This window comes from Kwoniella shandongensis, chromosome 2, assembly GCF_008629635.2.
Source record: "Kwoniella shandongensis chromosome 2, complete sequence".
Taxonomy (NCBI): Eukaryota; Fungi; Basidiomycota; class Tremellomycetes; order Tremellales; family Cryptococcaceae; genus Kwoniella; species Kwoniella shandongensis.
In genome coordinates, this window is record NC_089288.1 from 1,152,050 (window position 1) to 1,172,361 (window position 20,312).

A 20,312-nucleotide genomic window follows, 5' to 3' on the forward strand; every position below is an offset into this window, starting at 1 on the left:
ACTTCCGCGCTTCTCGCATACGCTCATCTCGAATGAACGCGTCTTCCCTTCCCCTGTCTGCATTTCAGAGTGAGTAATCGAGTGAGTGCAATTGATTCCCTATTAAACCGAAAATTGCAAGTTATGACACTCTGGTACTCTCGTACTGCTCTACTCGTACCGGAGAAATTGCGTCTTTCGGAAATGTCTCACCCTTCATTCCATTCCCTTGTTTGTCCCTTGCAGGATACACTCACTCACTCACTCACTCAATCACTCACTGTAAATAATCTTCCGCTTCCAGCTTGTCCGTGCACGACTCACTAGTAGCTCAAAGTCCGAAGATGCAGGCAAAGGACGGAGCGACGTCACTGCTTCGACTTAGACCTCGTTCCCGTCTTCATGCTTAAGTAATACATACAGTTACCGTACTTTGCATAAAATGTCGAAGCAGCGGTCATTCTTATCGGGATGGCGTTGTCTTTTAACATACTGTGTCGACATACATGCACAAACTGTCAATGTATACACGACACAAATAGAAGCTTACAGGTCTACTATGCTCCAATGTACACCGGCTCGACCATACAAACAAGTATTCATTCGACAGCTCTTGAAGCCCCAGCCCCTATCCCTGCACCCCGTGTCGCCCAAAAGGGCAAGCAAGGTCCCGTCCCTCATCCTTCCCTTTCATCCAACAAACCGGCCGAGTAAGGCTTCATACACCCGACATGCTCATCCGCGTGCACAGACCCTCACCCCCACGCCTACGGTATGCCGATCGTCCGAGCCGTGGCTGCTATCCTGAATCCCTGAGGGATAACTCTGTGATCAAACGTCTTCTGGATTTCTCGTCCTTGCATGATCATGATGTCCTAGCTCAAACAGTTCTTCGTCAGCATGATACATACCAGATGCCGGTATTGCATAAGAGCTGTGAAACCACGCATGAGTCCACTCACCCCGTGAGAAAGGGTTATACTAAGCGCTATCGGTGGTGATACCCTTGCTGATGAAAAACCTGTATAAAACCCTCGATTGGGTTCGATACGAGGCTGTTTACGTCGAAATGACATGATTGCAGGACTTCCCAAGCTGAGAGAAGCGACGACGGGTCCGAGGCCTAAGATCACACCATAGACTCTGGTTCAGCCTCTTCCTCACGGTCGAGAAGTTTCGATTGCGAGAGAAGGGTGGGCTACTCACCTTGCTCGCCATCATCATGCCAACTCATCTTTTGACCTTCTCGATACATCACACTAAGACATTCGTTGAACGGTACCTGTTCTCCGAGAACCGACTCGACCCGTTTCGTGATCCTGATAGTGTCATCGGTCAACTGCAGTATTATTCGTCTCCTGCAACTTCAATCGCTTACAGGTCCAATGCATGTATCACACATGACGGTGAATTCTCAAATGGGAAAGATACTGTGTCAACATTGTATTTGTACGATGCTCCGCTGTTCACTGCGAAGTGTTGAGCGAGTAAAGGGCCTTTCACTGGTCCACAATTCATAGTGTCAGTAGAACAAGCTCATACCGCCTGATACGCGAAAGAAAACTTACCTACAGTCTTCAGACAGACCAAGCGAAGCCGATATTAGCTTACCATTAGGAACGATATCTTGACGCATTGACCAGCTCTGACTTACCGCTTTCAACGCTCTGCGTTGGAAATATCCACCTCTTGCTGCCTCTCTCTGATATTGATCGAGAAGACCATCTGCCAGATCCAACTTTTCATGCATGATATGATACACCTTCCCTCTGGAGTACATCATTCAGTCAGCTCACACTTCCGACCGAATTGCTGCACAGATAAATGAGACCTACACGTTGGCTAAGTCGTATATGACGATAGTTGCGCGGATCGAATCCACCTTTGTCACGCTGCCCGTGACCCCTTGACTCACGTTCATGTGCGCGTTGCCAAGGAAGGTGGGAATGGTCGGCTCGAGCGATGAAGGTGATACGACGTTGTTCGGATCCAGGGGTCCAAGCGTATTACCACAACTTCGACATTCCTATAGGTCATGTGGTCAGCCGCGATGTCGGTCCCATCGCCAGATGATGAACAGTTGTTTGCCTCACCCAGACTTCCCATCGATATCGACAATTCGCCCTTCCGCATCTTTTACAGACCCAACCTACCTCTAACGATCAGCCCTGTTCACTCTCATCTGTTCCTCACATACCTCGCCATAGTGTCCTCCCTCCTACTCCACTGGCATCTGCATCAGGCACTCGCGAAATCGGTTCTGGAGGAACGACATCATACGGCACTTTCCGCACTGCCGAGGGTGTCGCGCAAGGTTCCAGAAATGTGGGAGAAAGGGTGAGTTGGAATCCTGGTGGAATGGGAAGCAAACCCAAATGGGTCGGTAGCATGAAAAATGCTGGACATGAAAGTGAGAGACAGATTTCGCCCTCCTGATATACCTGAGGGTTGGGTTTGGTGCATGTTGGACAAGTGAAGCTTGACGTTGTCAAGGGCCTGGATTCATGAAGTATTGTAAGTATTCTGATTATGAATGGCATCAAGAGAACGTAGCACACACTCGTGATTCTCGAGATCGAAACTTGTCGCCACGGGAAGATCGTAATTCAGCACTCCCTCACCGGGTAGAGGTCTCGTCCGAGACCCAAAGATCGGGTCACTTTCCCTCTTGATTTCTGCGTGAGGAACGATTTCTGGCTTGGGTAAACTGACATTTGTAGTACGGTCAGGTGGTGTGATGGGAGGTGTCAATAGTCCGGTATGATTTACGAGGGGCATAATGTCCTTGATTGGTGATGGCGAAGGTGGCAGTGATGGCCGCTCAGGCGCTACGCTGTGCCTGCTCAAGGAATTTCGCGGCCTTGGGATTGATGTTGCTTGACTTCCTACTTGAGTCATCGCATAGCCGGTGGTCTGTGGAACAGCGCTAGGTCCGGAATTCGACCCAGTACTTCGGTAATTCAGTAGAGTCAATCCTGTAGATGGCATCCTGTCTTCAGGACATGGTGTCAACGGACTATCTTCCCTCGATCCTGCCTCAAACCCGCTAATGATTCGTCTTTGACCATCATTATCCCACCAGGGTACACCTTGACTATCAACCCAGTCAAATCTGATCTTGTACCGATGAAAATAGTCTCGTCCAAGTGGTGGTTTGATCCCCTTCCCTACTGGTTCAGCTTCAACCCAAGCGGCTGAGATCCAGTACCTAGACAGAACACGGAACAAATCAGCAAGTGATACCAGAATACTGTCAAATGAGTGGGAAGAAGCTACAGCAACAACGCAAGAGTACTTACCATCCCAGAACAACGTAAGCACAACTCAATTTCCACGGTAAGAATTCGTACCCTGCGCCTGCGATGAGAATGATCGGCGTTCTTCTCTCATGAGCATTCAGGAGTGTATCGACCCTTGCGTCGGAGCGAGATTGATCCGCGTGCAATGTTGCAGGACCAGGTGTGCCGTCCAAATTTCTCGTTTGAACGCATTGACCTCCTCTTACGGTTTGCAGTACGATTCCAATCAGCTATGTGAACTCCTGTTCTCGCTTCGTGCTCACCCGTGAGAGATGACTACTCGACCATTGTGCGCCCATGTATCCCGTCTTGTGCCCCTTTAGCCCTGAAAGACAATGGTACGAGCTTGTGAAGTAAGCTTACGGTGCAGGGAAAGCCTCGAGGAGATATCCAAACGCCACTCTGACATGCATATAAAGTCCAGATTGGAACGAACGATAATAAGGCAGTGCCTCGCACAGTTCTTGTCGAGACTGTTCACATGAGTCAGCTACGAACTGTTGGACACCTGTTCTTGACCTTGGGCCGAGTATGGAGAAGGGGTGAAGTACACGGACTTACTTCTGCCCAGACGGGAGGGCGAGCACGGGGAGCTTGGACGGTCTGCTTACACGGTGGGACTGTAGGCTTCCCTAGCCCGGCAATAATACGAAGTACAGCACTGAAAGTGCTTGACTTGATACCTCGGTGCATCCAAGACTCGACAGGCAGAGGTACGACCTCCATCTCGTCCTTCTTTCTCGCGGATGCTCGTACTTGTGCTCTCTTCGGGTTTGACGGTTCCTCCAATTGCCTCTTTTTCTTCTTAGCGACCTTCCTCGTACCAGGAGCTATCGCTTCAGAAAGTCTCACACCAATTTCGTACTCGGTAGGAGTCGCTTGTCTAGCGGGTCTAGGAGCGTTGAGTATCTCTGGAGGATGGTCCATACGGAGAAAGGACGCAAAGTCAGTTGGGACAGGCTGTATCGTCCATCCTCCTGAATAGTCGGCCTTGGGACGCGGTAAGGGTTCAGCCTTGACCTTCTGCGGAGCGCGTTTCGGTCGTTTCGAAGGGCCTTGTTCGACTTCACATGTATGTCCTTCGACCTCTGAGGAGAGATTATCAAGGATGGGTGCTTGCGGAGCGAGGGATTCGAGGAGCCCGCCTTTCCCTTTAACTTTGACTTTGGCTTTGGCCTGCGCTTCGACTTGGCTTCGTCGTTTGGCCGACTCTCGCTTTTTCCCTCGGCAGTCAGTCACAATCGCGCTTCCGATACTGTCCTCATTTCTATCTGGTGGGTTAACAACTCCCACTCTGTCCCATTCTATCTGCTCTTGTTCCTCTTCGGACTCTTCAAGCAGCTCCTGATTGCTATTATGGTCCAATTTGCGCTGGCTCTCCTCAATATGTGTTTGTCGTTCTCCCTCAGCACGGACCTTCCTCGCACGACAAAGCACATATTCCCTCGCTTCCCGCGTCCTCTTATCGTACAACAACCATAGAGCAGTAACGCGAAATCGTAGATCTTGCTCATCGATATCGACTGGATCCCCTTTGCTGGTTTCGTCCGGCTCAGGATCGACGTTGTCGAAGGCTTCGCCGGGTAGGATGGCAGACAAGCGCATGAATCGATGATGAAGTCGAAGCTATGACCGTTGATCGGCCATTCACACGTCCATCAGCCACGACGTCGGCTGAAGAGAATGGTGCATACCTGCTCCGTATCAGACAATACCACATCTTGCAGGACAGTGACCGCTTGATCTTCCCATTCCCTGACGAGGGACGAATGACGACCGCCCCTTCCGCTCGTTTGTTGTCGACTTCGAAAGAGCTCTTCCAGAACAAGCGGGATGAAAGAGCGTTCCAAACATGGCAAGTAGGAGATGATGTCGCTCATATCGCTATGTTATCTTGCACCATCTCACATCATAGACAACGGGTGCAGATCGATACAGAAAGTAAGTAGGGGGACGACCGTTCCCATGATATGGTTATGGTTGAGCACGCTAAGCTATTCGCAGTGATCCGTAAAGGTGGAGGTTCACGTCACCCAGGCACGAAAGGAGGTGACAGTCCTGTCATGAATGACAACCACCAGGACAACATTCTCCGGTAATATATAGCCAGAATTATTCTTGTGACTTTTTAGTGTGATGCAATGCTTGGATAGCGTAGTTGGCTACTAGCCAGGCAATGTGTTATGACATTCATGTACAAAACTGCGTTCAGTCTTGTAATGGATTACAGCACGTGCAATCTTGTGCGTGGAATCTCTTAGAACGTCTCTAAGAACAAGTCTTAGACTCCGAATCAAACGTATCTAAGACCAGCTCTATGAACCGTTCTTGAACAAATCTGGGTGGCAAGTGTATACTTCCAAAAGGTATATATATCCCACCTCCTTCCGTAGTTAGTTGTTAGCTTTTCCCAGCTATGTATCATTATCTGAGTCCCACTCACACAGTCTGTCACACCGGTACAGAGGGATACAGGTGGTGTCCTATGAAAAGGACAGTGTTTTGGGCTTGTTGTATGATTGAACCAGGTATAAGTGCCAATGGTGGCAACAGTGACAACAGGGGTAGTGATGACAACAAGAGTTGTTGGATTGTGACCAACTGTGTGACTGTATGAGTGAGACTCAAATGGAGATCCATAATTGAGGATACTAACAACTAACTACAGAAGGGGTGGGGTATTTATACCTTGTTTTGCCACCGAGAATATTTGCCACCTTACTAAACAATGCCTCCGCCAAGCCTGGCTTAGAGCTTCTCTACAGTATTTCTCTACAGTACTTCTCTACAGTGCTTCTCTACAGTGCTTCTCTACAGTGCTTCTCTACAGTGCTTCTCTACAGTGCTTCTCTACAGTGCCAGGCACAAACGAAGGTACAGGACCATGTCTCATAGGATTACATGTGCTGTGATTCATTACACAGTCACACAGTTGGTCTTAAACCCAACACCTCTTGTCGTCATCCCCACTACTCTTGTCATCATCACCAGTGTTGTCATCATACCTGTGACATCTGAACTTGGTCAATAGTACAACAAGCCCAAAACACTGTCCTTTTCCTTGGACACCTCACGTTCCCCTCCGTACCGGTGTGACAAATCTTGTTAAATGTACCTGTTTTCCATATTGTCATACCCATCTATTCAACTTATCCAACCTTCACTTGACTAAATCCCAACCTGTGACATTATGCAGTGGATTAGCCCTCAGACTAGCTGCTGTATTGGAACTGCTGTCTCTTTGCGTGTTTGCTTTAGTAGCTGCTTTTGGCGGTAAGATCTGTGGTTGATGGCCTTCTTGTTTGCCTGACATTGTGATAAGAGCATCGAGGCTGTGTGATCATCTAGACTGGGATTTGAACGAATTGCTGAAGGATTGACTCGCTAATTTCACACCTTAAGCTCTACATGACAACAGTATGACCATGGCAAGGTGAGTGACAAGCATTCAATTGACTTACACATTGACAACATATGCCATAATTTTCACGCTTAATCATTGAAATTTCTCCCTGAACTCCTCGGACCGTCCGGAATCCTCGGGTTCTCAGGACTTTTCGGCCACATGGCGGAACATTCCCATCGTTCCCTTTGATTTTGTGCCATTGACAGATAGGTGATCTGCACAAACATTTGGTCCTCAGGACCATTGTTCTATGGTATTGCTGTTTTGGCTGTCCACTTGATAACAATGACAAGAGCGTCTTGTTTGTTTCCAAACTAAAATCGGGGTTTGATCCCATAACATGTTTTGAATGTGGCTGACTCTGCCTGACTGCTTCAGGCATAGCACTTGAGGGATTCAGAACAGCACTGTTGCAGTCAGAGGCTGTTGAAACCCACTCCGCCTTGTCAGCACTAAAGGTAGAATAGGGGGTACCAGGGTTCTCAAAATCGAATGAGAGGTCTGAGGGTGCCATGTCAACATGCGCCTGTGGGCTAACTGCTTGCAGTAAGGTATCCTGATCATCAAGAGTAGTTGTTGAGTGTGCTATGTGTGAACCACCCAAATAAAACGCTGAGTCTTGTTTGGCACAACCGACCTGTGAGGCCAGGTCTACATTGCTCAATGAGATATCCGTGTCATCAAAACTCTCAAAAGTGGAGTAAGGTGTGTTATAGCCATTCAGGCTGAACAGGACCTCAGGATCTCTTGTCGCTTCTGTTTGTAAGAACATTTGCAATACCCATTCTGATTAGTTAAAGATCAATTGGGAATTTGGGAACTACTGAAAAGTACTCACCAGATGGGTCAGTAATTTGCACATCGCAGTCTTCCACAGTGAATGTGGTGTAGACACCATTCTCCACATAAAGGCTGGGTGATTGTTGCGGACTCTGGATGGAAGGGTAGAAATTGCCCTGGCCTGATCTTTGACCAAGGAATAGCGCACCTGGCTCTTCAGGCGCAGTGCCATGCTTCAGATGGCTCTCTTCCTCGGTGGATGGCATTGGTGAAGGGCTCCCAGCTATAGATATCACTGGAGATTTATAGTTGGGCATCCAGGTCAGTGCATCCAATGGATCCAGCACTGGTGGATACAGTTCTTGAAGCGGTCTAATATCCATTAGGGACAAGATGTTGTGCAGACTATCACCATTCTGACTTTGCCATGAGTGTGGTGAGGACAAACATGGAAATGCGTCACAGATTGGAGGTGTGAACAAATTGGCAGACAGTGTGGATGATGATGGTATGTGGTTTTCAGACTGTGATATGGGTTGATGGACTTCAAACAGATGAACATGGTCATGAAGTTTTTGCCACCCTGGAATGTCAGCTTCTGGTTGAGCATTGAACACTGACCTTGATGTCATGGGAGGAGTGAATCTTTCCCATGACAATGGGTCCCGCTGATCTACATTATGAGGGTCATTTGAAGGATAATTGTTTGGCATGTGAATGTTTGCTAATTTCATGAGGTTGTCTGCTGTGCCATGAAATGACAATGATATGGTCTTGGTATAAACACATGTATAACATGATATGGGAAGGAACATTGTGATTGGTAGAAGCCTTTGTCAAGATCAATGAGGTAGGGGAAAGCATCTGTCAGAAGGCCAGACCAAATCCAGGTGATATGAGAAGAATATTATGAATGTGATTCTAACGAAATGTGAGAAGTATTACATCCCTGTGATTCCATGAAGTTACATCTCCATGAATTTACAGAAGCCTTTTCCGTGTACGTGGACAGTGAAGCTTTCTGGATCTACAGTGAAGGTCTTTTAAGGATAAGAGTGACTAATTGTTCTTCTTCTATTAGCCTGTTTGCGTGCCAGGATTGCTCAGGAGATGCTACAATGTGTAGCCAATACATAGAGCAAAAAGAGTGAGAAAAAATGAGAAGACAAGAGACAAAGTGGGAAGTTGGTACTGATCTTGATGCACAAAATCAACACTAGCCTGTGTGCATGCGCCACTTGGTGGACACGTGCTTACAGGACTCACAAAGAGATCAAGATCTAAGACTTAGATCACGAATGTTGGATTATTAGGGAAGATGTGTGAGGTGGAGTTCTCACATGAGGTCAAAGGTGAGAACAGTCTTGTGTGCCTCAAGTCAGCCTGGGACATTCCCATCCGGCACACCCACACATGCAGCAGAGGGATGTTTGGGTCATGTTCACAGTTTGTATGCTCGTTACTCAAAGCTACATCAACTTAATGCAACCAATGTGAATCCTACACTATCTTACCTTCCTATTTGACCATTTCTCATCCTCTTACATCCCACATCCTGTCTTCTGATATATCATGCCTTAGATTCAGGCCATAGACTAGCTACTAGTATGCAAAACCTCTGCACTTTGTTGTTTGCTTTGCACTGTTCTCTGCTTTGCTTTGTTCCTTGACGACCACATATCCCTTCTTGCCTTATTCTGTGCTATGAGCATTGAGACTGTGTTGCCATCTAGATCAGGGTTCTGAAGAAGGCTTCGATTGTTTACACTCTGGTGGTCAATCACCTTCAGCTCTCTATCGCAACCACAGAATCATGATGTTGTTGCTGATCAAGGAAACAGACTTACACAGGAAGAACATAATCCATATTTTTTGGTCTTAGATTTTGAGCTGACTTGCCGACCACAAGGTGGAACATGGTCACCGTTCTTTCTGACTGTATGATATAGACAGACAGGTGATCTACATGAACAGCTTGTCTCCCAATTCTTCCGTAATTTCCCTGTCCCACAGTATTTGTCATTAGTTCCTCTTGACCCTCCATTCCAGAAACATGCTGAAAAGAGTGCCTGATTTGCCTCCAGGCTCAGGCTGGGGTTTGTCTTTATTGCGGCTTTTGATTGTGCCTACTCAGCAGCATCAGCATCTAGTTCTCACTCTGCTATTAGAGGCATTGCTTGAAGATACAACTTTCCAATGACTCACACAGCGAGCACAGGTGCTGACACCTGAAAGACGTGTTGCTTTGTTGTTCAGGTGACTGGGCTTGCCGCATATAGGACTACCAGGTTCTCAACCCTCAAATTTGTTGTGCTTGCAGGTGGTTGATGCACATTGGCAAGGTGTGTAATTCTTCTTCGTGATAATTACATACCCTTTGCCTTTCTCACTCAACTTGCTTGCTACAAGAGGTGCACTTCGGATTTGAATGACAGCATCATTTGAGCCAGAGCATGTTGAAGATTGCTGTTGTGAAGAAGGGACACAGGGGACTTCTGGGCTGTCTGTCTTGTCATCAGGGATAGCGCCAAAGGTAGAGTAAGGGGTGCCTGGATCACCAAAGTCAATCAAGAAAGTTGAGGCTTTCAGGTCACTGCTAACCAATTGTGGCAAACATTTCTGATTCTCAACATCAAGGGCAGATTGTGCTTCACATGAAGCACCTGACTGAGAAGCTCCACTGGTCACAATTAGATCATCATCTGCAAGGATACTGATCTTCTTGTTTGATAGCTTGGCAGGAACCTTCATATGAATATCACTACCAACCTGGATGCCAGGTTGCTGTCCTGTAAAATCGAGAGAGGAATTGACACCACCCTGGACTGAATGTGGAAGAAAGGTGGATGTATTTGGGTTCTCCATACTATCATTATGGTTCACATGGAGCTCTTCCTGATTGGATAACAAACGTGAAGGACTTTTGGGTGATAATATCCTGGGATAGTTGTGATTGGGCTGCCAGGTGGATATGTTCAATGTGTCTTGGCTTAGAGGATACAGCTCTTGGGGCAGACTGTAGTTCATTGAGGTCAGGGAGTTGAGCAGACCATCACCAGTCTGTTCTTTCCATGCATGTGGTGGGCCAGGATCTGGAAAAGTGACAGGGAATGACGGGGTGGACATGAATGTTGGTTGTAGTAATCTGCTTGGTGTGCTGTATTCAGACTGCCATATGGGTTGATTTAGCTCAAAGGGCAAGAAGTCCGCATGTACTTGTTGCCACCATGGCATGGCAGGTTGCGGTTGGGCATTGTACCCCGGCCATGTTGTGGTGGAAGGAGTTGATCTCATCCATGACAATTTGGTGTTGTCATCTGCGCTATCAAGTTGGTTGAGATGGAGATTGTTGGGCATGACGGTGTATGCTGACTTGATAGAGTGGTCTATTGACTTGGTAAATCCGGAGTTTGACAGTGACATGGCTGTTATATAATACTGTCATTGAGAGTGAGCAAATGAAATCAGAAGCATAGTTGTAAAGAAGCATAGTTAGAAGGTCAAAATACACCTTGTAGCCAAGAAGGATTGCCACTTCTTTGACCGACTTCTTGATGAAGGCAACAGTGGTGGAAGGCTCTCAATACACCACAAGATTGCATGTCCGTGCTTTGAGGGCAAACTAAACAAGCACCTGGTGGCAGAAAGACAGATGAGCACTTCCAACATCAAGATCAGAATGATCTCCCTAGTCTTCTTGTCACGATCCCATGGCAAAGAGTTTCAGCAACTTTTCAAGGAATGTGAGTGAGAACATCAATACCGAAGGTGTATCAGAAACCTACATGGTGCCCTGTGGTGTGCCACCTGGTGGCGGATATTGATTGTTACAACTCCTTAGAAAAAGCACCTAAAGAGAGCACATGTAGAAGTTGTCAACTGAATTGTGCTATCGGACTGGGCAAGTGATTCTCATACCTGTGCAGGATTGTTTGTACCAGTATTCAAGAGTGCAGGCTCAGGTCTGTGACAAACATGCATTCCCCTGTTTCATTCACTGCTGGCAGGCAGTGAGACAGACTCTGGTATTATGCCAAGACTGGTACATCCTGCACTAGACTGAAGTAGACTTAAGTTACAACTTGCATATGTTCACCTAGCACGTTGTACAAGCACAGCTTTATCATCTGAAACCACCAGTAACAACCCAAACATGAATAGATACAATGGGTGAACCCTAATGAACATGTTGAATTGATCAATGGGAATGATTGGAAGACCTGACAAACAGAGGGTGAATTGGTGTCAAACAAAACAGCAATGGCAATGGGATAATCTTGTCATTGAGCATGAGTGATATGAATGAGGGCTTCGAAGAGGCAGCAAACACATCATCACTTAGCCTTGGGGAATTGATGGAAACTTTGTACCACAACTAACAACTTGTATGACACGCAGGACAAGCTCAATCTTGTCAAGGAAAAATTACAAGCATGGTAGATATCTATTGAAAATCAAACATTATTGCCGAGGAAAATGTACAGATACAAGTGAGCTGAAGTATAGTAGATGGAGTTATCTTGGCTTGTTCTTCCTCTTGCGATCCATATTTCTACTTCTGGCCTGTCGCTGTGATATAGCAGTTCTCCTTGTCTCGTCATCTAGAGAAGGATTGGTCCTAAGAGCTCTGATCTTCTTCCGCTGATCTCACAATTTCAGCTCTGCAGAGCAAATTGAGAATGATGACATATCATGCCTGACATAGCCACCGACTCACACATAAAGCACACAATCCAAAATTCTTGATCCTAGTATTCCCCATCACAGGCCGGCCACATGGTGGTATTTTGTCACCATCAGATTTGATTACATGGCATTTACAGACATATGATCTGCATGTGCAACTTGTTCCATGGTTCTGCCGTAATGTCCCTGACTTATGCTGTGGCCAATCAACCACAGGTCCACTCTGTGTTGATTTCCTTGATTGGTGACGTATCCGTTTAACTTGCTCCTTGCTCGATATATGTGACAAGAGTGCCCTGTTTGCCTCCAAGCTCAGATTGGGGTTGAACTCAATTGCATGTTTTGCACGTGCCTTTGCAATCTGTCAGCGTCTACTACCTACCTTGCGGGACAAAGCACGGCATAGGGATTTGCGTTTCTCACAACTCACACAGAGAAAACATATACTTATTCCTGATAGACGTGTTGCGGGTCTGCTTCGATTGCAGGGCGTGCCACATATAGCACTATCAGTTGGTCGATCACACCGCTTATTGTGCATGCAGGTTGGTGATGCGCATTGGCACAGTGCATACACATGAGAATTTGCTCCCCTCCAGCTTGACTTGGTTGCTACAGGAGTCCGACTCAAGTCATGCACAATGTAATGTTGTGGGTTTGAGGCTAATGAACTTTGCTGTTGTGATGACGAAACAACACTGGGTTGTCCAGGGTCATCTACATCATCTACATCATCACCATCATCATTGTCATTGTCACCATCGTGATTGCTAAAGGTAGAGTAAGGAGTACTGCAATCACCAAAGTGAAGTGAGATATCTGTAGTTGCCATGTCACTTTGGGCAGGTGGGCAGAGGACTTGATCATCAATATTCAAGGTGGAGTGTAATGTGCCTAAATGGCTTTGGTGAAATGCCAAATCTGAATCAACAAATTTGTCAACTTGTGAGACCTTTCCAATACCATCATATGAATTGCCCCAGTTTTCAGTAGTCTTAGAGGTGGGGTGAGGTGTACCCTGTCCACTTAACCACATCTGAACATTGGGGATCCTCCTCTCTTCTGCTTGTGAGTATGCTTGACAGCATTATTATGGTAAGTGACAGGCAGAATCAGATCTTAGATAACATGCTCACCAGGTGGACTAGTAGTGTAGACAGTCAATGGGTCTATGATAGTACTGGTGGATTTATCATCATTGATATGTATGTCATCAGATGATTGTTCCAAGATCTTGAGCAAAGGGTCAAGATCAGCCTGTATTGGGCTATGGCCAAGGAGTGATGGGTCTGGATCATTGATGCCATCACCATAGTTCACATGAATTTCTTTCATAATGGAGAGCAGAGGTGAAGGGCTCTGAGCTACAGATGATTCCAAAGCATTGTAGTTCATGCCCAATTGTTCAGGAAATGGTAAACATGATTCTTCAGGCGGATAATCATCCATTGGTAATACAATGTCAGGTTGCCACCGGCTAGCACCACTGTGGTCTTGCCATGAGGGTGATTGAGTAGAATCTGGACTTGTGTCAGGGATTGGTGGCATGGACAGATTGGTGAACAATGGAGGTCTTTGTGGTGTGCGGTAGTCAGACTGTAATATGGGTTGATAAACCTCAGGTGGGAGAACATGGTCATGCAGTTCTTGCCACCCTGGAACATCAGATTCTGATTGAGTATGAATCATGGGCCCTGAGGATGTGGGAGAATGTGATCTGATCCATGATAATATGCCGTCTTGATCTACACTGTCAAGCTGATCAGGGGATGAATGATTGCTGGGCATGGTGGTGTATGGTGGCTCCATAAAGTATTTGGTTGAGTAAGTTATGGAATTGGCAGTTTTACAATAGCATGGCTGTTATGTTGACATATGTATACTATCATCTACAATCTAGGAAGGACAAGTGTCATTCCAAGAGGTCCTGAATCAGAAGGTCAAACCTCACTGTGTAGAGGTGAGAAGAGCTGCGACTTCTGTAACAGAGTTCTTCATGAAGGCAAATGTGGGTCCGAAGGCTTTTCGAACGACATAAAAGCGCATGTCTGTGTTGTCAGGGCTGATTGAATATGCGGTCAGTAACACGATTGTGAAACTAGGTCGTCTCGCCGTGAAGGTCAGGGCATGTCCACGGTCTTCCATCCCTTCTTGCCATAGTCCTTCTTGCCTTTAATCTTCGTGAAACTGCCCCGGTATTGGGTTCTACCTGAGACTCCTCTCCCATCGTAGGAATTAGACGATAGTCAAAATTATAGCCTGCTTCTGCTCGGTGTTCTGTAATTATCGCTTGGATCTTTGTATAAGATGACAGCGCTATGTCAAGGACGAGTCATATATGCAAATGCATGTTAGATTATGCTACAGTACGCAAAATGCTATCCTACTCTTCGAAAACACTCTAAAATCCCTGCTCTGCGAGGTAGTCCGCCTGAATGCGATGTAATCAGCTACGGCTTCATGTCATAGGAAAAACGCACTCACCACTTCTAGATAGAATGTAGCGGGTTTGAAAGGGACTGGTTTTCCTGCCCATTTGCCAATCGTATATCTCACCGAGTTCACCCATCCAACGCTACGACATACAAGCTATCAGCTTTGTCACTCCGCGATGTGATAGCGATCGACTTACAGGTCAAGATGGTTCACTCCTACCAACGTTCCTCTATATTCTCCCCACATCGCGCTGTGCACTGACACCAATCCATCGTTCGGACCTTCTTTAGCTAGAATCACCGAATGAGGCCATTTGAAAGTATCCAATAATCCTGGATCGATAGTCGCTCCCCATGAATAGTACTTCACATCCTCTCTATCCAAGACTTCCGCATTAAACTCCTTCATCGCTTGCGTTCGAAGGGCATTGAATGCTGTACCGTCACCTGACTGTGGTAGGCCCAGCATCTCGATAAGTCCCACCATACTGGTCAGACGATCACGACCTATCCAGTTGTCGATGACATAGTCGGCAAAGGGTGATCCACGATGAGGTGTGGAGATGGTCGTAAGGGAGATAGGATGGAAGCCTTTCGGTTGTAACTCCGATATCAAGTAACGACAATCCAGTCCACCCTGCATGGCGTTGTTAGCGACGGGACTAGACGCTTTGGCATGAGATTACTCACCATACTATGCCCAACCAAGTTTACCTCTCTCCCAGGGAACTTCTCTGTGATGAATTCTTCCAATATGATCGCTCGATCCTTTATTGACGAGGTCGCGGGTACCCTTGCGATAAGCACTTCGACACCATTTGACTCGAGCACTTCTCGGATGCCTCTCCAGTGTGAGATCTGTAACCTGCAACCCTGGTGTGAGCGAAGTATCCGCAACCGGACGCCAAATGAATACATACGTTGGGAGACTGCTTGGACCTGAGTCGAGCGTCAGCGCGAGCTGTCTTTGAGTACACGGAAGAGCTTACCAAGTACGTCAAACCCTAATAATCCGTGGCAGAACACTATAGGATTTCTAGGCGAGCGATCTGCATCCCATAGAACATCAGCAACACTTCATTGCTTGGCAACTCTGTTGCGACTCACACTTCCTCCTCAACTTTTCCTTCTCCTCCTCGACTGTATCCGCCCTATCTTCCTCCGTCATCATGTCATCCACCTTCCCTTTATTGCCACCCCACCAACCGGATGCCCAACTTGTCAGATCAGCCTGGCTCGGAGTTGACGATAATGCGCGTCGGCCAAATTCTAATGACGGTTTTGAGGGTAAAGATACACGCGGCATGCTGAAGTTGATATTTGGCATGGAAGGGAGGATGGAAGATCCTAATGCAGCACCGACTCCGGATGTAGATGTTGCCGTCGCAGGCGGCGCGGCCAGCAGGCCCGTTATGGTCCGTTGCAGATGTAATGACGGGGCGTTTGATGAAGTGGAATCGCGTCGAGATGGAGATAAATCTAGCGGAAGACCAGTGGTAGGATCTAGGTCTGGGAACGGAGCGTCGGAGAGTGCGGTGGTCGGTGCAGCTCTTTGCCACGCTGTAGAACTCTCTGCTCCTCTCTCCGTTCCATCTGTTCTCGATACAGCACGATCATGACTCCGTCTCGGTGCGTCTGCCGAGGCGTAATTCAAACTCGATATAGGCAGAGTCGTTCTGGTCAATCCTGACAAGAGTCGTGGTGCGGGCGGACGCATAGGTATATGGTGATGTGCTTCTGCCGGATGGGATATGGGAGATGAGCCTAAGAATGAGGAGGATTCGAGGCTTGACGAAATCGAAGGTGGAGATATTTGGTCGTGTATAGCTTCGTCCAGCATGGCGGTAAGTCTCCCATCAGGTGTTCCTGTGCCGATAGTACGATGGATCGGCGCGTCGGCGTCGATATGTGTTGCGTCCGCCGCTCTCTGCTTTCCCTTTGCTAGACGTCGAGCTGCAGCATCTTCCACCTCGTGGGTACTACCGCCGTGGGAGGGGAGGTCATGGTGATGGCTGTGAGAGTGAGAGCGCGAGCTTGAATGCGAGTGCGAGTGAACGGGCGCAGTAGGCGGTCGAGAATGGCCGTTCGGTACATGGTTTTGTGACATTGTCCTAGAAGCGAGTCGGAGCAGATGACGGGGGTATCTTGGTCCCATCCAAGATGGTTGTCTCAGACTCGAAGGGGGGTGTTGTAAGGCTGAAGACCGAAACAAACGAAAGGAAGCAAAGAAAAAGCAAGGTTATAATCAGGTGAAGACAGCAACAACGTCATCTGAACTGTCTCTCTCTCCACGTGGTAAAACCAAAACTACGGGCATTACCAGTACGCGACCGGTTTTCCATGTTGATGTTGTCAATATCACCACGAAACCAATACTGGACTGCAATGACCCATCAATAAGCGGATACACCCAATGTCATCCCCAAGAAGACGATCGAAAATGCCTTCAAATCAAGGAAGAGGACTTTCGGAGCCGATGCTTCCACTACATCTAGCTCTGGGATGGATAATCGTTCGCGTCTTCCCGTTGAACGACGATTGTCAACCATTACCTGTCTATTCACCGCTGTTCACGGCGAACATCCTCCGGATAGTAGCTAGAGAAGTACTGGAGGTCAGTCCATACAGTCATCGCGCTTTCGAATAGGTGCTGACGGTCATTCTTACGTTGAGCAGGTCGCAAGCAGACCGGCAACCTTCGCTGCGTTGCAGAGCGAGCTTGATCTTCACATCCGAGCAGAGAGCAGCGAGATCCTGAAGCGGAATAACAAGAAAAGAAGCAGAGGTCAAGTGGTCGAGGAAGAATTGGAAAGTGCGGAAAGATTCCAGAGCTGGATAGCGGAGTTTGTGCGTTCTTCTCGCCTTCAGCCCAAGTGTAAAAGATATGATGCTGAATGTGGGGTTATCGCAGGGGGAAAGATTCAAGGATGTGGCGGAAGGATGTGCTTTTCTAGATCGTGAGCTGTCGTCGCCGTCTGATCCTATTATGCAAGCTGATCACCGCTCTTTCAGGCTTGGAGAAGGAGCTGCGGGACAGATTGAATTACAGTGATGATGATGAGGTAGGTTGCTCCTCTGTTCTCGCGCACAGACAATTGAGCTGAATGCCAAGTAGCCAACAGAGCTTCCGGAACCCATAGTACGTACCGATGTCCCTTCACCTGTGCTAGCACTTATCATGATCGACCAAAGGAACGCCATTCTCCTCTTGGTGTCTTCTCACGTAAATTGTTGAATACCTTGAGAAAGCTGTCTTTCGACGAGACAGGTCACCTCGCTAGGGAGGTTGCCAGGTGGTGTGGCACCGACATGGGCGGACCTTCGAAGCCTGTCAACATGTGGTCTCTAGATCGTAAGCTGCCCATTGAAATGGACATGGCACCAGACTGCCAGCTGATACAGACGTCACAGGCAAATCGGGGATGGAGGACACATTGGACAAGCGAATCCAAGCCATGCAAGAGTAAGAGCGCTCTAACTAGATGGGAAGGCCACGTTTGCTGATTATTTCGACTTGTAGCTATCAAACAGCAAACGCATCTGGCGACTACTCGAACTCCCTAGCTTCGTTGCGAAGATTCTACGACTATCAATTCCCCTCAGCTGGCAGAGGTCAACACCAGCATGCGTTACTGAATATCGCTTCGTTCCATTTCTCAACGGGTGGTTTGGATTCTGCTCGTTCTGTAAGCTGGAGTGGGAGCTAAGCGGAGCTACCTTGCTGATCTCCATCATAGGCTGTGGACGAAGCTATTCGAGTGGCAAGGACGGCTGGAGATCAAGAGTGCCTGGAACATTGTCTCAGGTGGGCTGCACCTTTTATGAGCTCTTTTGTTAGCTGACGAAGAGATGAAGCCTGTCCCAACGAATCATCACCGAGACGAAATCGGTGGCGTTCTCATCAACCGAGACAATACGGATACATCAAGGTCCTATACCTACTACACGACTCGCCGAATCGTCAACTCCGATGGACGAGCTTTGGTCCGTCAAAGCCGCTTTGGATTTGGTAGGTTCTTCCAATAAGCTCTAGCGAGCTGCCCCATAGATCTGATGCACCGACTGACGCTGAACATCCTGACAGGGTGAGCCGGTACATGTTGCCTTTCGAAGAGTCCATTCAGCTTTGGGCAAGGAAATACAGGTTGAGCAGAGTAACGGAGAAGAAGAACAAAGAGCACCGAAACAGTGGAGAACAGGCCAAAAGCTGGATATGGCGGCTTGGCATGCTACTCAGGCGGGATTATGGGGGATGCTAGGTACGTCTTGGAGTCGCAAAGTAGAGCTGATGGGTAGGGTCAACTGTCCTAGCGGAGCTTCACGAGGTACTAGCTTTGGACGATTTGACACCTTGGGACGATGGGAGATTGACAGTCATACTAGCCAGAGCACAAAGAGTGAGCCGGCGTCAATGCACTTCTTGGTGAGACAAGTTGCTAATGAGAATTGACACTATGCAGAAAGCTGAGCGGGCAGAGTACGATGATGCGCTAGCTATCTTGCTCGACCTCATAAACTTGCAGGGAATGACCATATCGGCATTTCATCGATGGGCGAGAGTAGTTTGGAGTTTGCTCGAGCGACGTGCTAAGATGCAGTGAGTCTTTGCTTGCTGCTCGCTGGGAGAAGCTTGCTGACCGGTCACGTAGTGACGACACCGAGTGTCAAGCCTATCTGTCATCCCTTCAGCCGCCTAAAGCGTCGTTTACCCAGCTTGGGCCCGGTGGACCACCCCGTGAAACGGGTCATCCTCCTCCCGTTGACCTCGAAAGCACAGCCGGCAGTATCCAATCAACAGCCAAGGGCGGAAAAACTTTCTCCCGACAGATCACCTTGGTCCAAGAGGAGATCCGTTCTTCCTTGCGCAAAGCTTCCAAGCTCCAATCATCTTCCACACCAGCACACATCATACTCCCTCACGTATTTTCTGCCGTCCAACTTTCTAGCGAGTTGGCTTTATGGGGAATGTACAGGTTCGGAGTGGTCGTGATGTGTGAGGTATTGTTGAGCATGGAGGGCATGGGTATGGCGAGCAAGGTGATCAGAGAGATTGAGCAGATCTGGGATCAGGTGAGTAACGTGCTTCATTCTCGCAGTGAGTCTTACGGAGGCAGAGATACTGATGGTTTAGAAACAGGTGTTGGGATCGGATGATCAAGAGGTGATAGCCAGAGGAGCTTTGTGTTTGGGAAAAGCGAAATTGGAACTTGCACTTGATGCCGAATTAGCAGATTTGCTAAGTGAGTTTTCGAGACTCTTCTTGTATCCCGGAGATAGGTTGCTAACCGGTCTGTGATTTAGAAGAAGCTACGAACCATATCAAACAATCGCTAATCTGTGCAACGAAACTCGAATCTCGTTCACTGGTTATGGAAAGTACGACCCTACTCTCGCTAATCTCCTCTCTGCAAGAGGGTGACGGAGAGACCAGAGATGAGATGGCAGAGCGATATGTCATGGCGAAGATGGGCGAAGAAGGGTTGTCGAGCCAGGCGAGATTCGATCTGGCGAGGAAGGCAGCGGAGATCGTCAAGATTGTCGGTGTTCGAGTAGCAGAAGGATGGAAGTGAACTATGCTCTTCACCGTGAGATATAGACCTCTTCCATATTGTACTCCCATCTATGAGTCGAACGACGTCTATTGTGTAGTGGACTTCTACGAATGCATAGGGGTACTTCCACAAGTACCCGATACAACACCGAAAAATGCTTTATCATACAAATGCC

At 47.7% G+C, this 20,312-nt stretch overlaps 3 protein-coding genes across 3 annotated transcripts; 1 reads left to right on the forward strand and 2 right to left on the reverse strand.

Annotated features, from left to right (window-relative positions):
- Positions 1-746: 746 nt before the first annotated feature.
- On the reverse strand, positions 747-4,883 carry CI109_101104 (uncharacterized protein; the record flags this gene model as incomplete). The annotated part of the gene is made up of 13 exons (XM_065966900.1): positions 747-854; positions 942-1,102; positions 1,186-1,298; positions 1,358-1,481; positions 1,591-1,748; positions 1,815-2,005; positions 2,073-2,128; positions 2,177-2,475; positions 2,540-3,187; positions 3,279-3,479; positions 3,542-3,586; positions 3,642-3,751; positions 3,840-4,883. The coding sequence occupies 13 exons, from the start codon at positions 4,881-4,883 to the stop codon at positions 747-749; spliced, it is 3,258 nt and encodes a 1,085-aa protein (XP_065822972.1).
- Positions 4,884-14,551: 9,668 nt separating this feature from the next.
- Positions 14,552-16,692, reverse strand: CI109_101105 (uncharacterized protein; the record flags this gene model as incomplete). Its single annotated transcript, XM_032002758.1, has 7 exons — positions 14,552-14,581; positions 14,635-14,725; positions 14,783-15,222; positions 15,276-15,450; positions 15,506-15,524; positions 15,575-15,634; positions 15,693-16,692. 7 exons carry the CDS (start codon positions 16,690-16,692, stop codon positions 14,552-14,554), a joined length of 1,815 nt encoding a protein of 604 aa, XP_031863097.1.
- A 306-nt stretch (positions 16,693-16,998) lies between these two features.
- Positions 16,999-20,155, forward strand: CI109_101106 (uncharacterized protein; the record flags this gene model as incomplete). The annotated part of the gene is made up of 16 exons (XM_065966901.1): positions 16,999-17,199; positions 17,262-17,432; positions 17,497-17,542; positions 17,598-17,647; positions 17,701-17,724; positions 17,778-17,937; positions 17,997-18,048; positions 18,106-18,271; positions 18,323-18,390; positions 18,441-18,594; positions 18,670-18,844; positions 18,897-18,982; positions 19,046-19,182; positions 19,235-19,655; positions 19,723-19,825; positions 19,887-20,155. 16 exons carry the CDS (start codon positions 16,999-17,001, stop codon positions 20,153-20,155), a joined length of 2,283 nt encoding a protein of 760 aa, XP_065822973.1.
- Between the last annotated feature and the right edge of the window lie 157 nt (positions 20,156-20,312).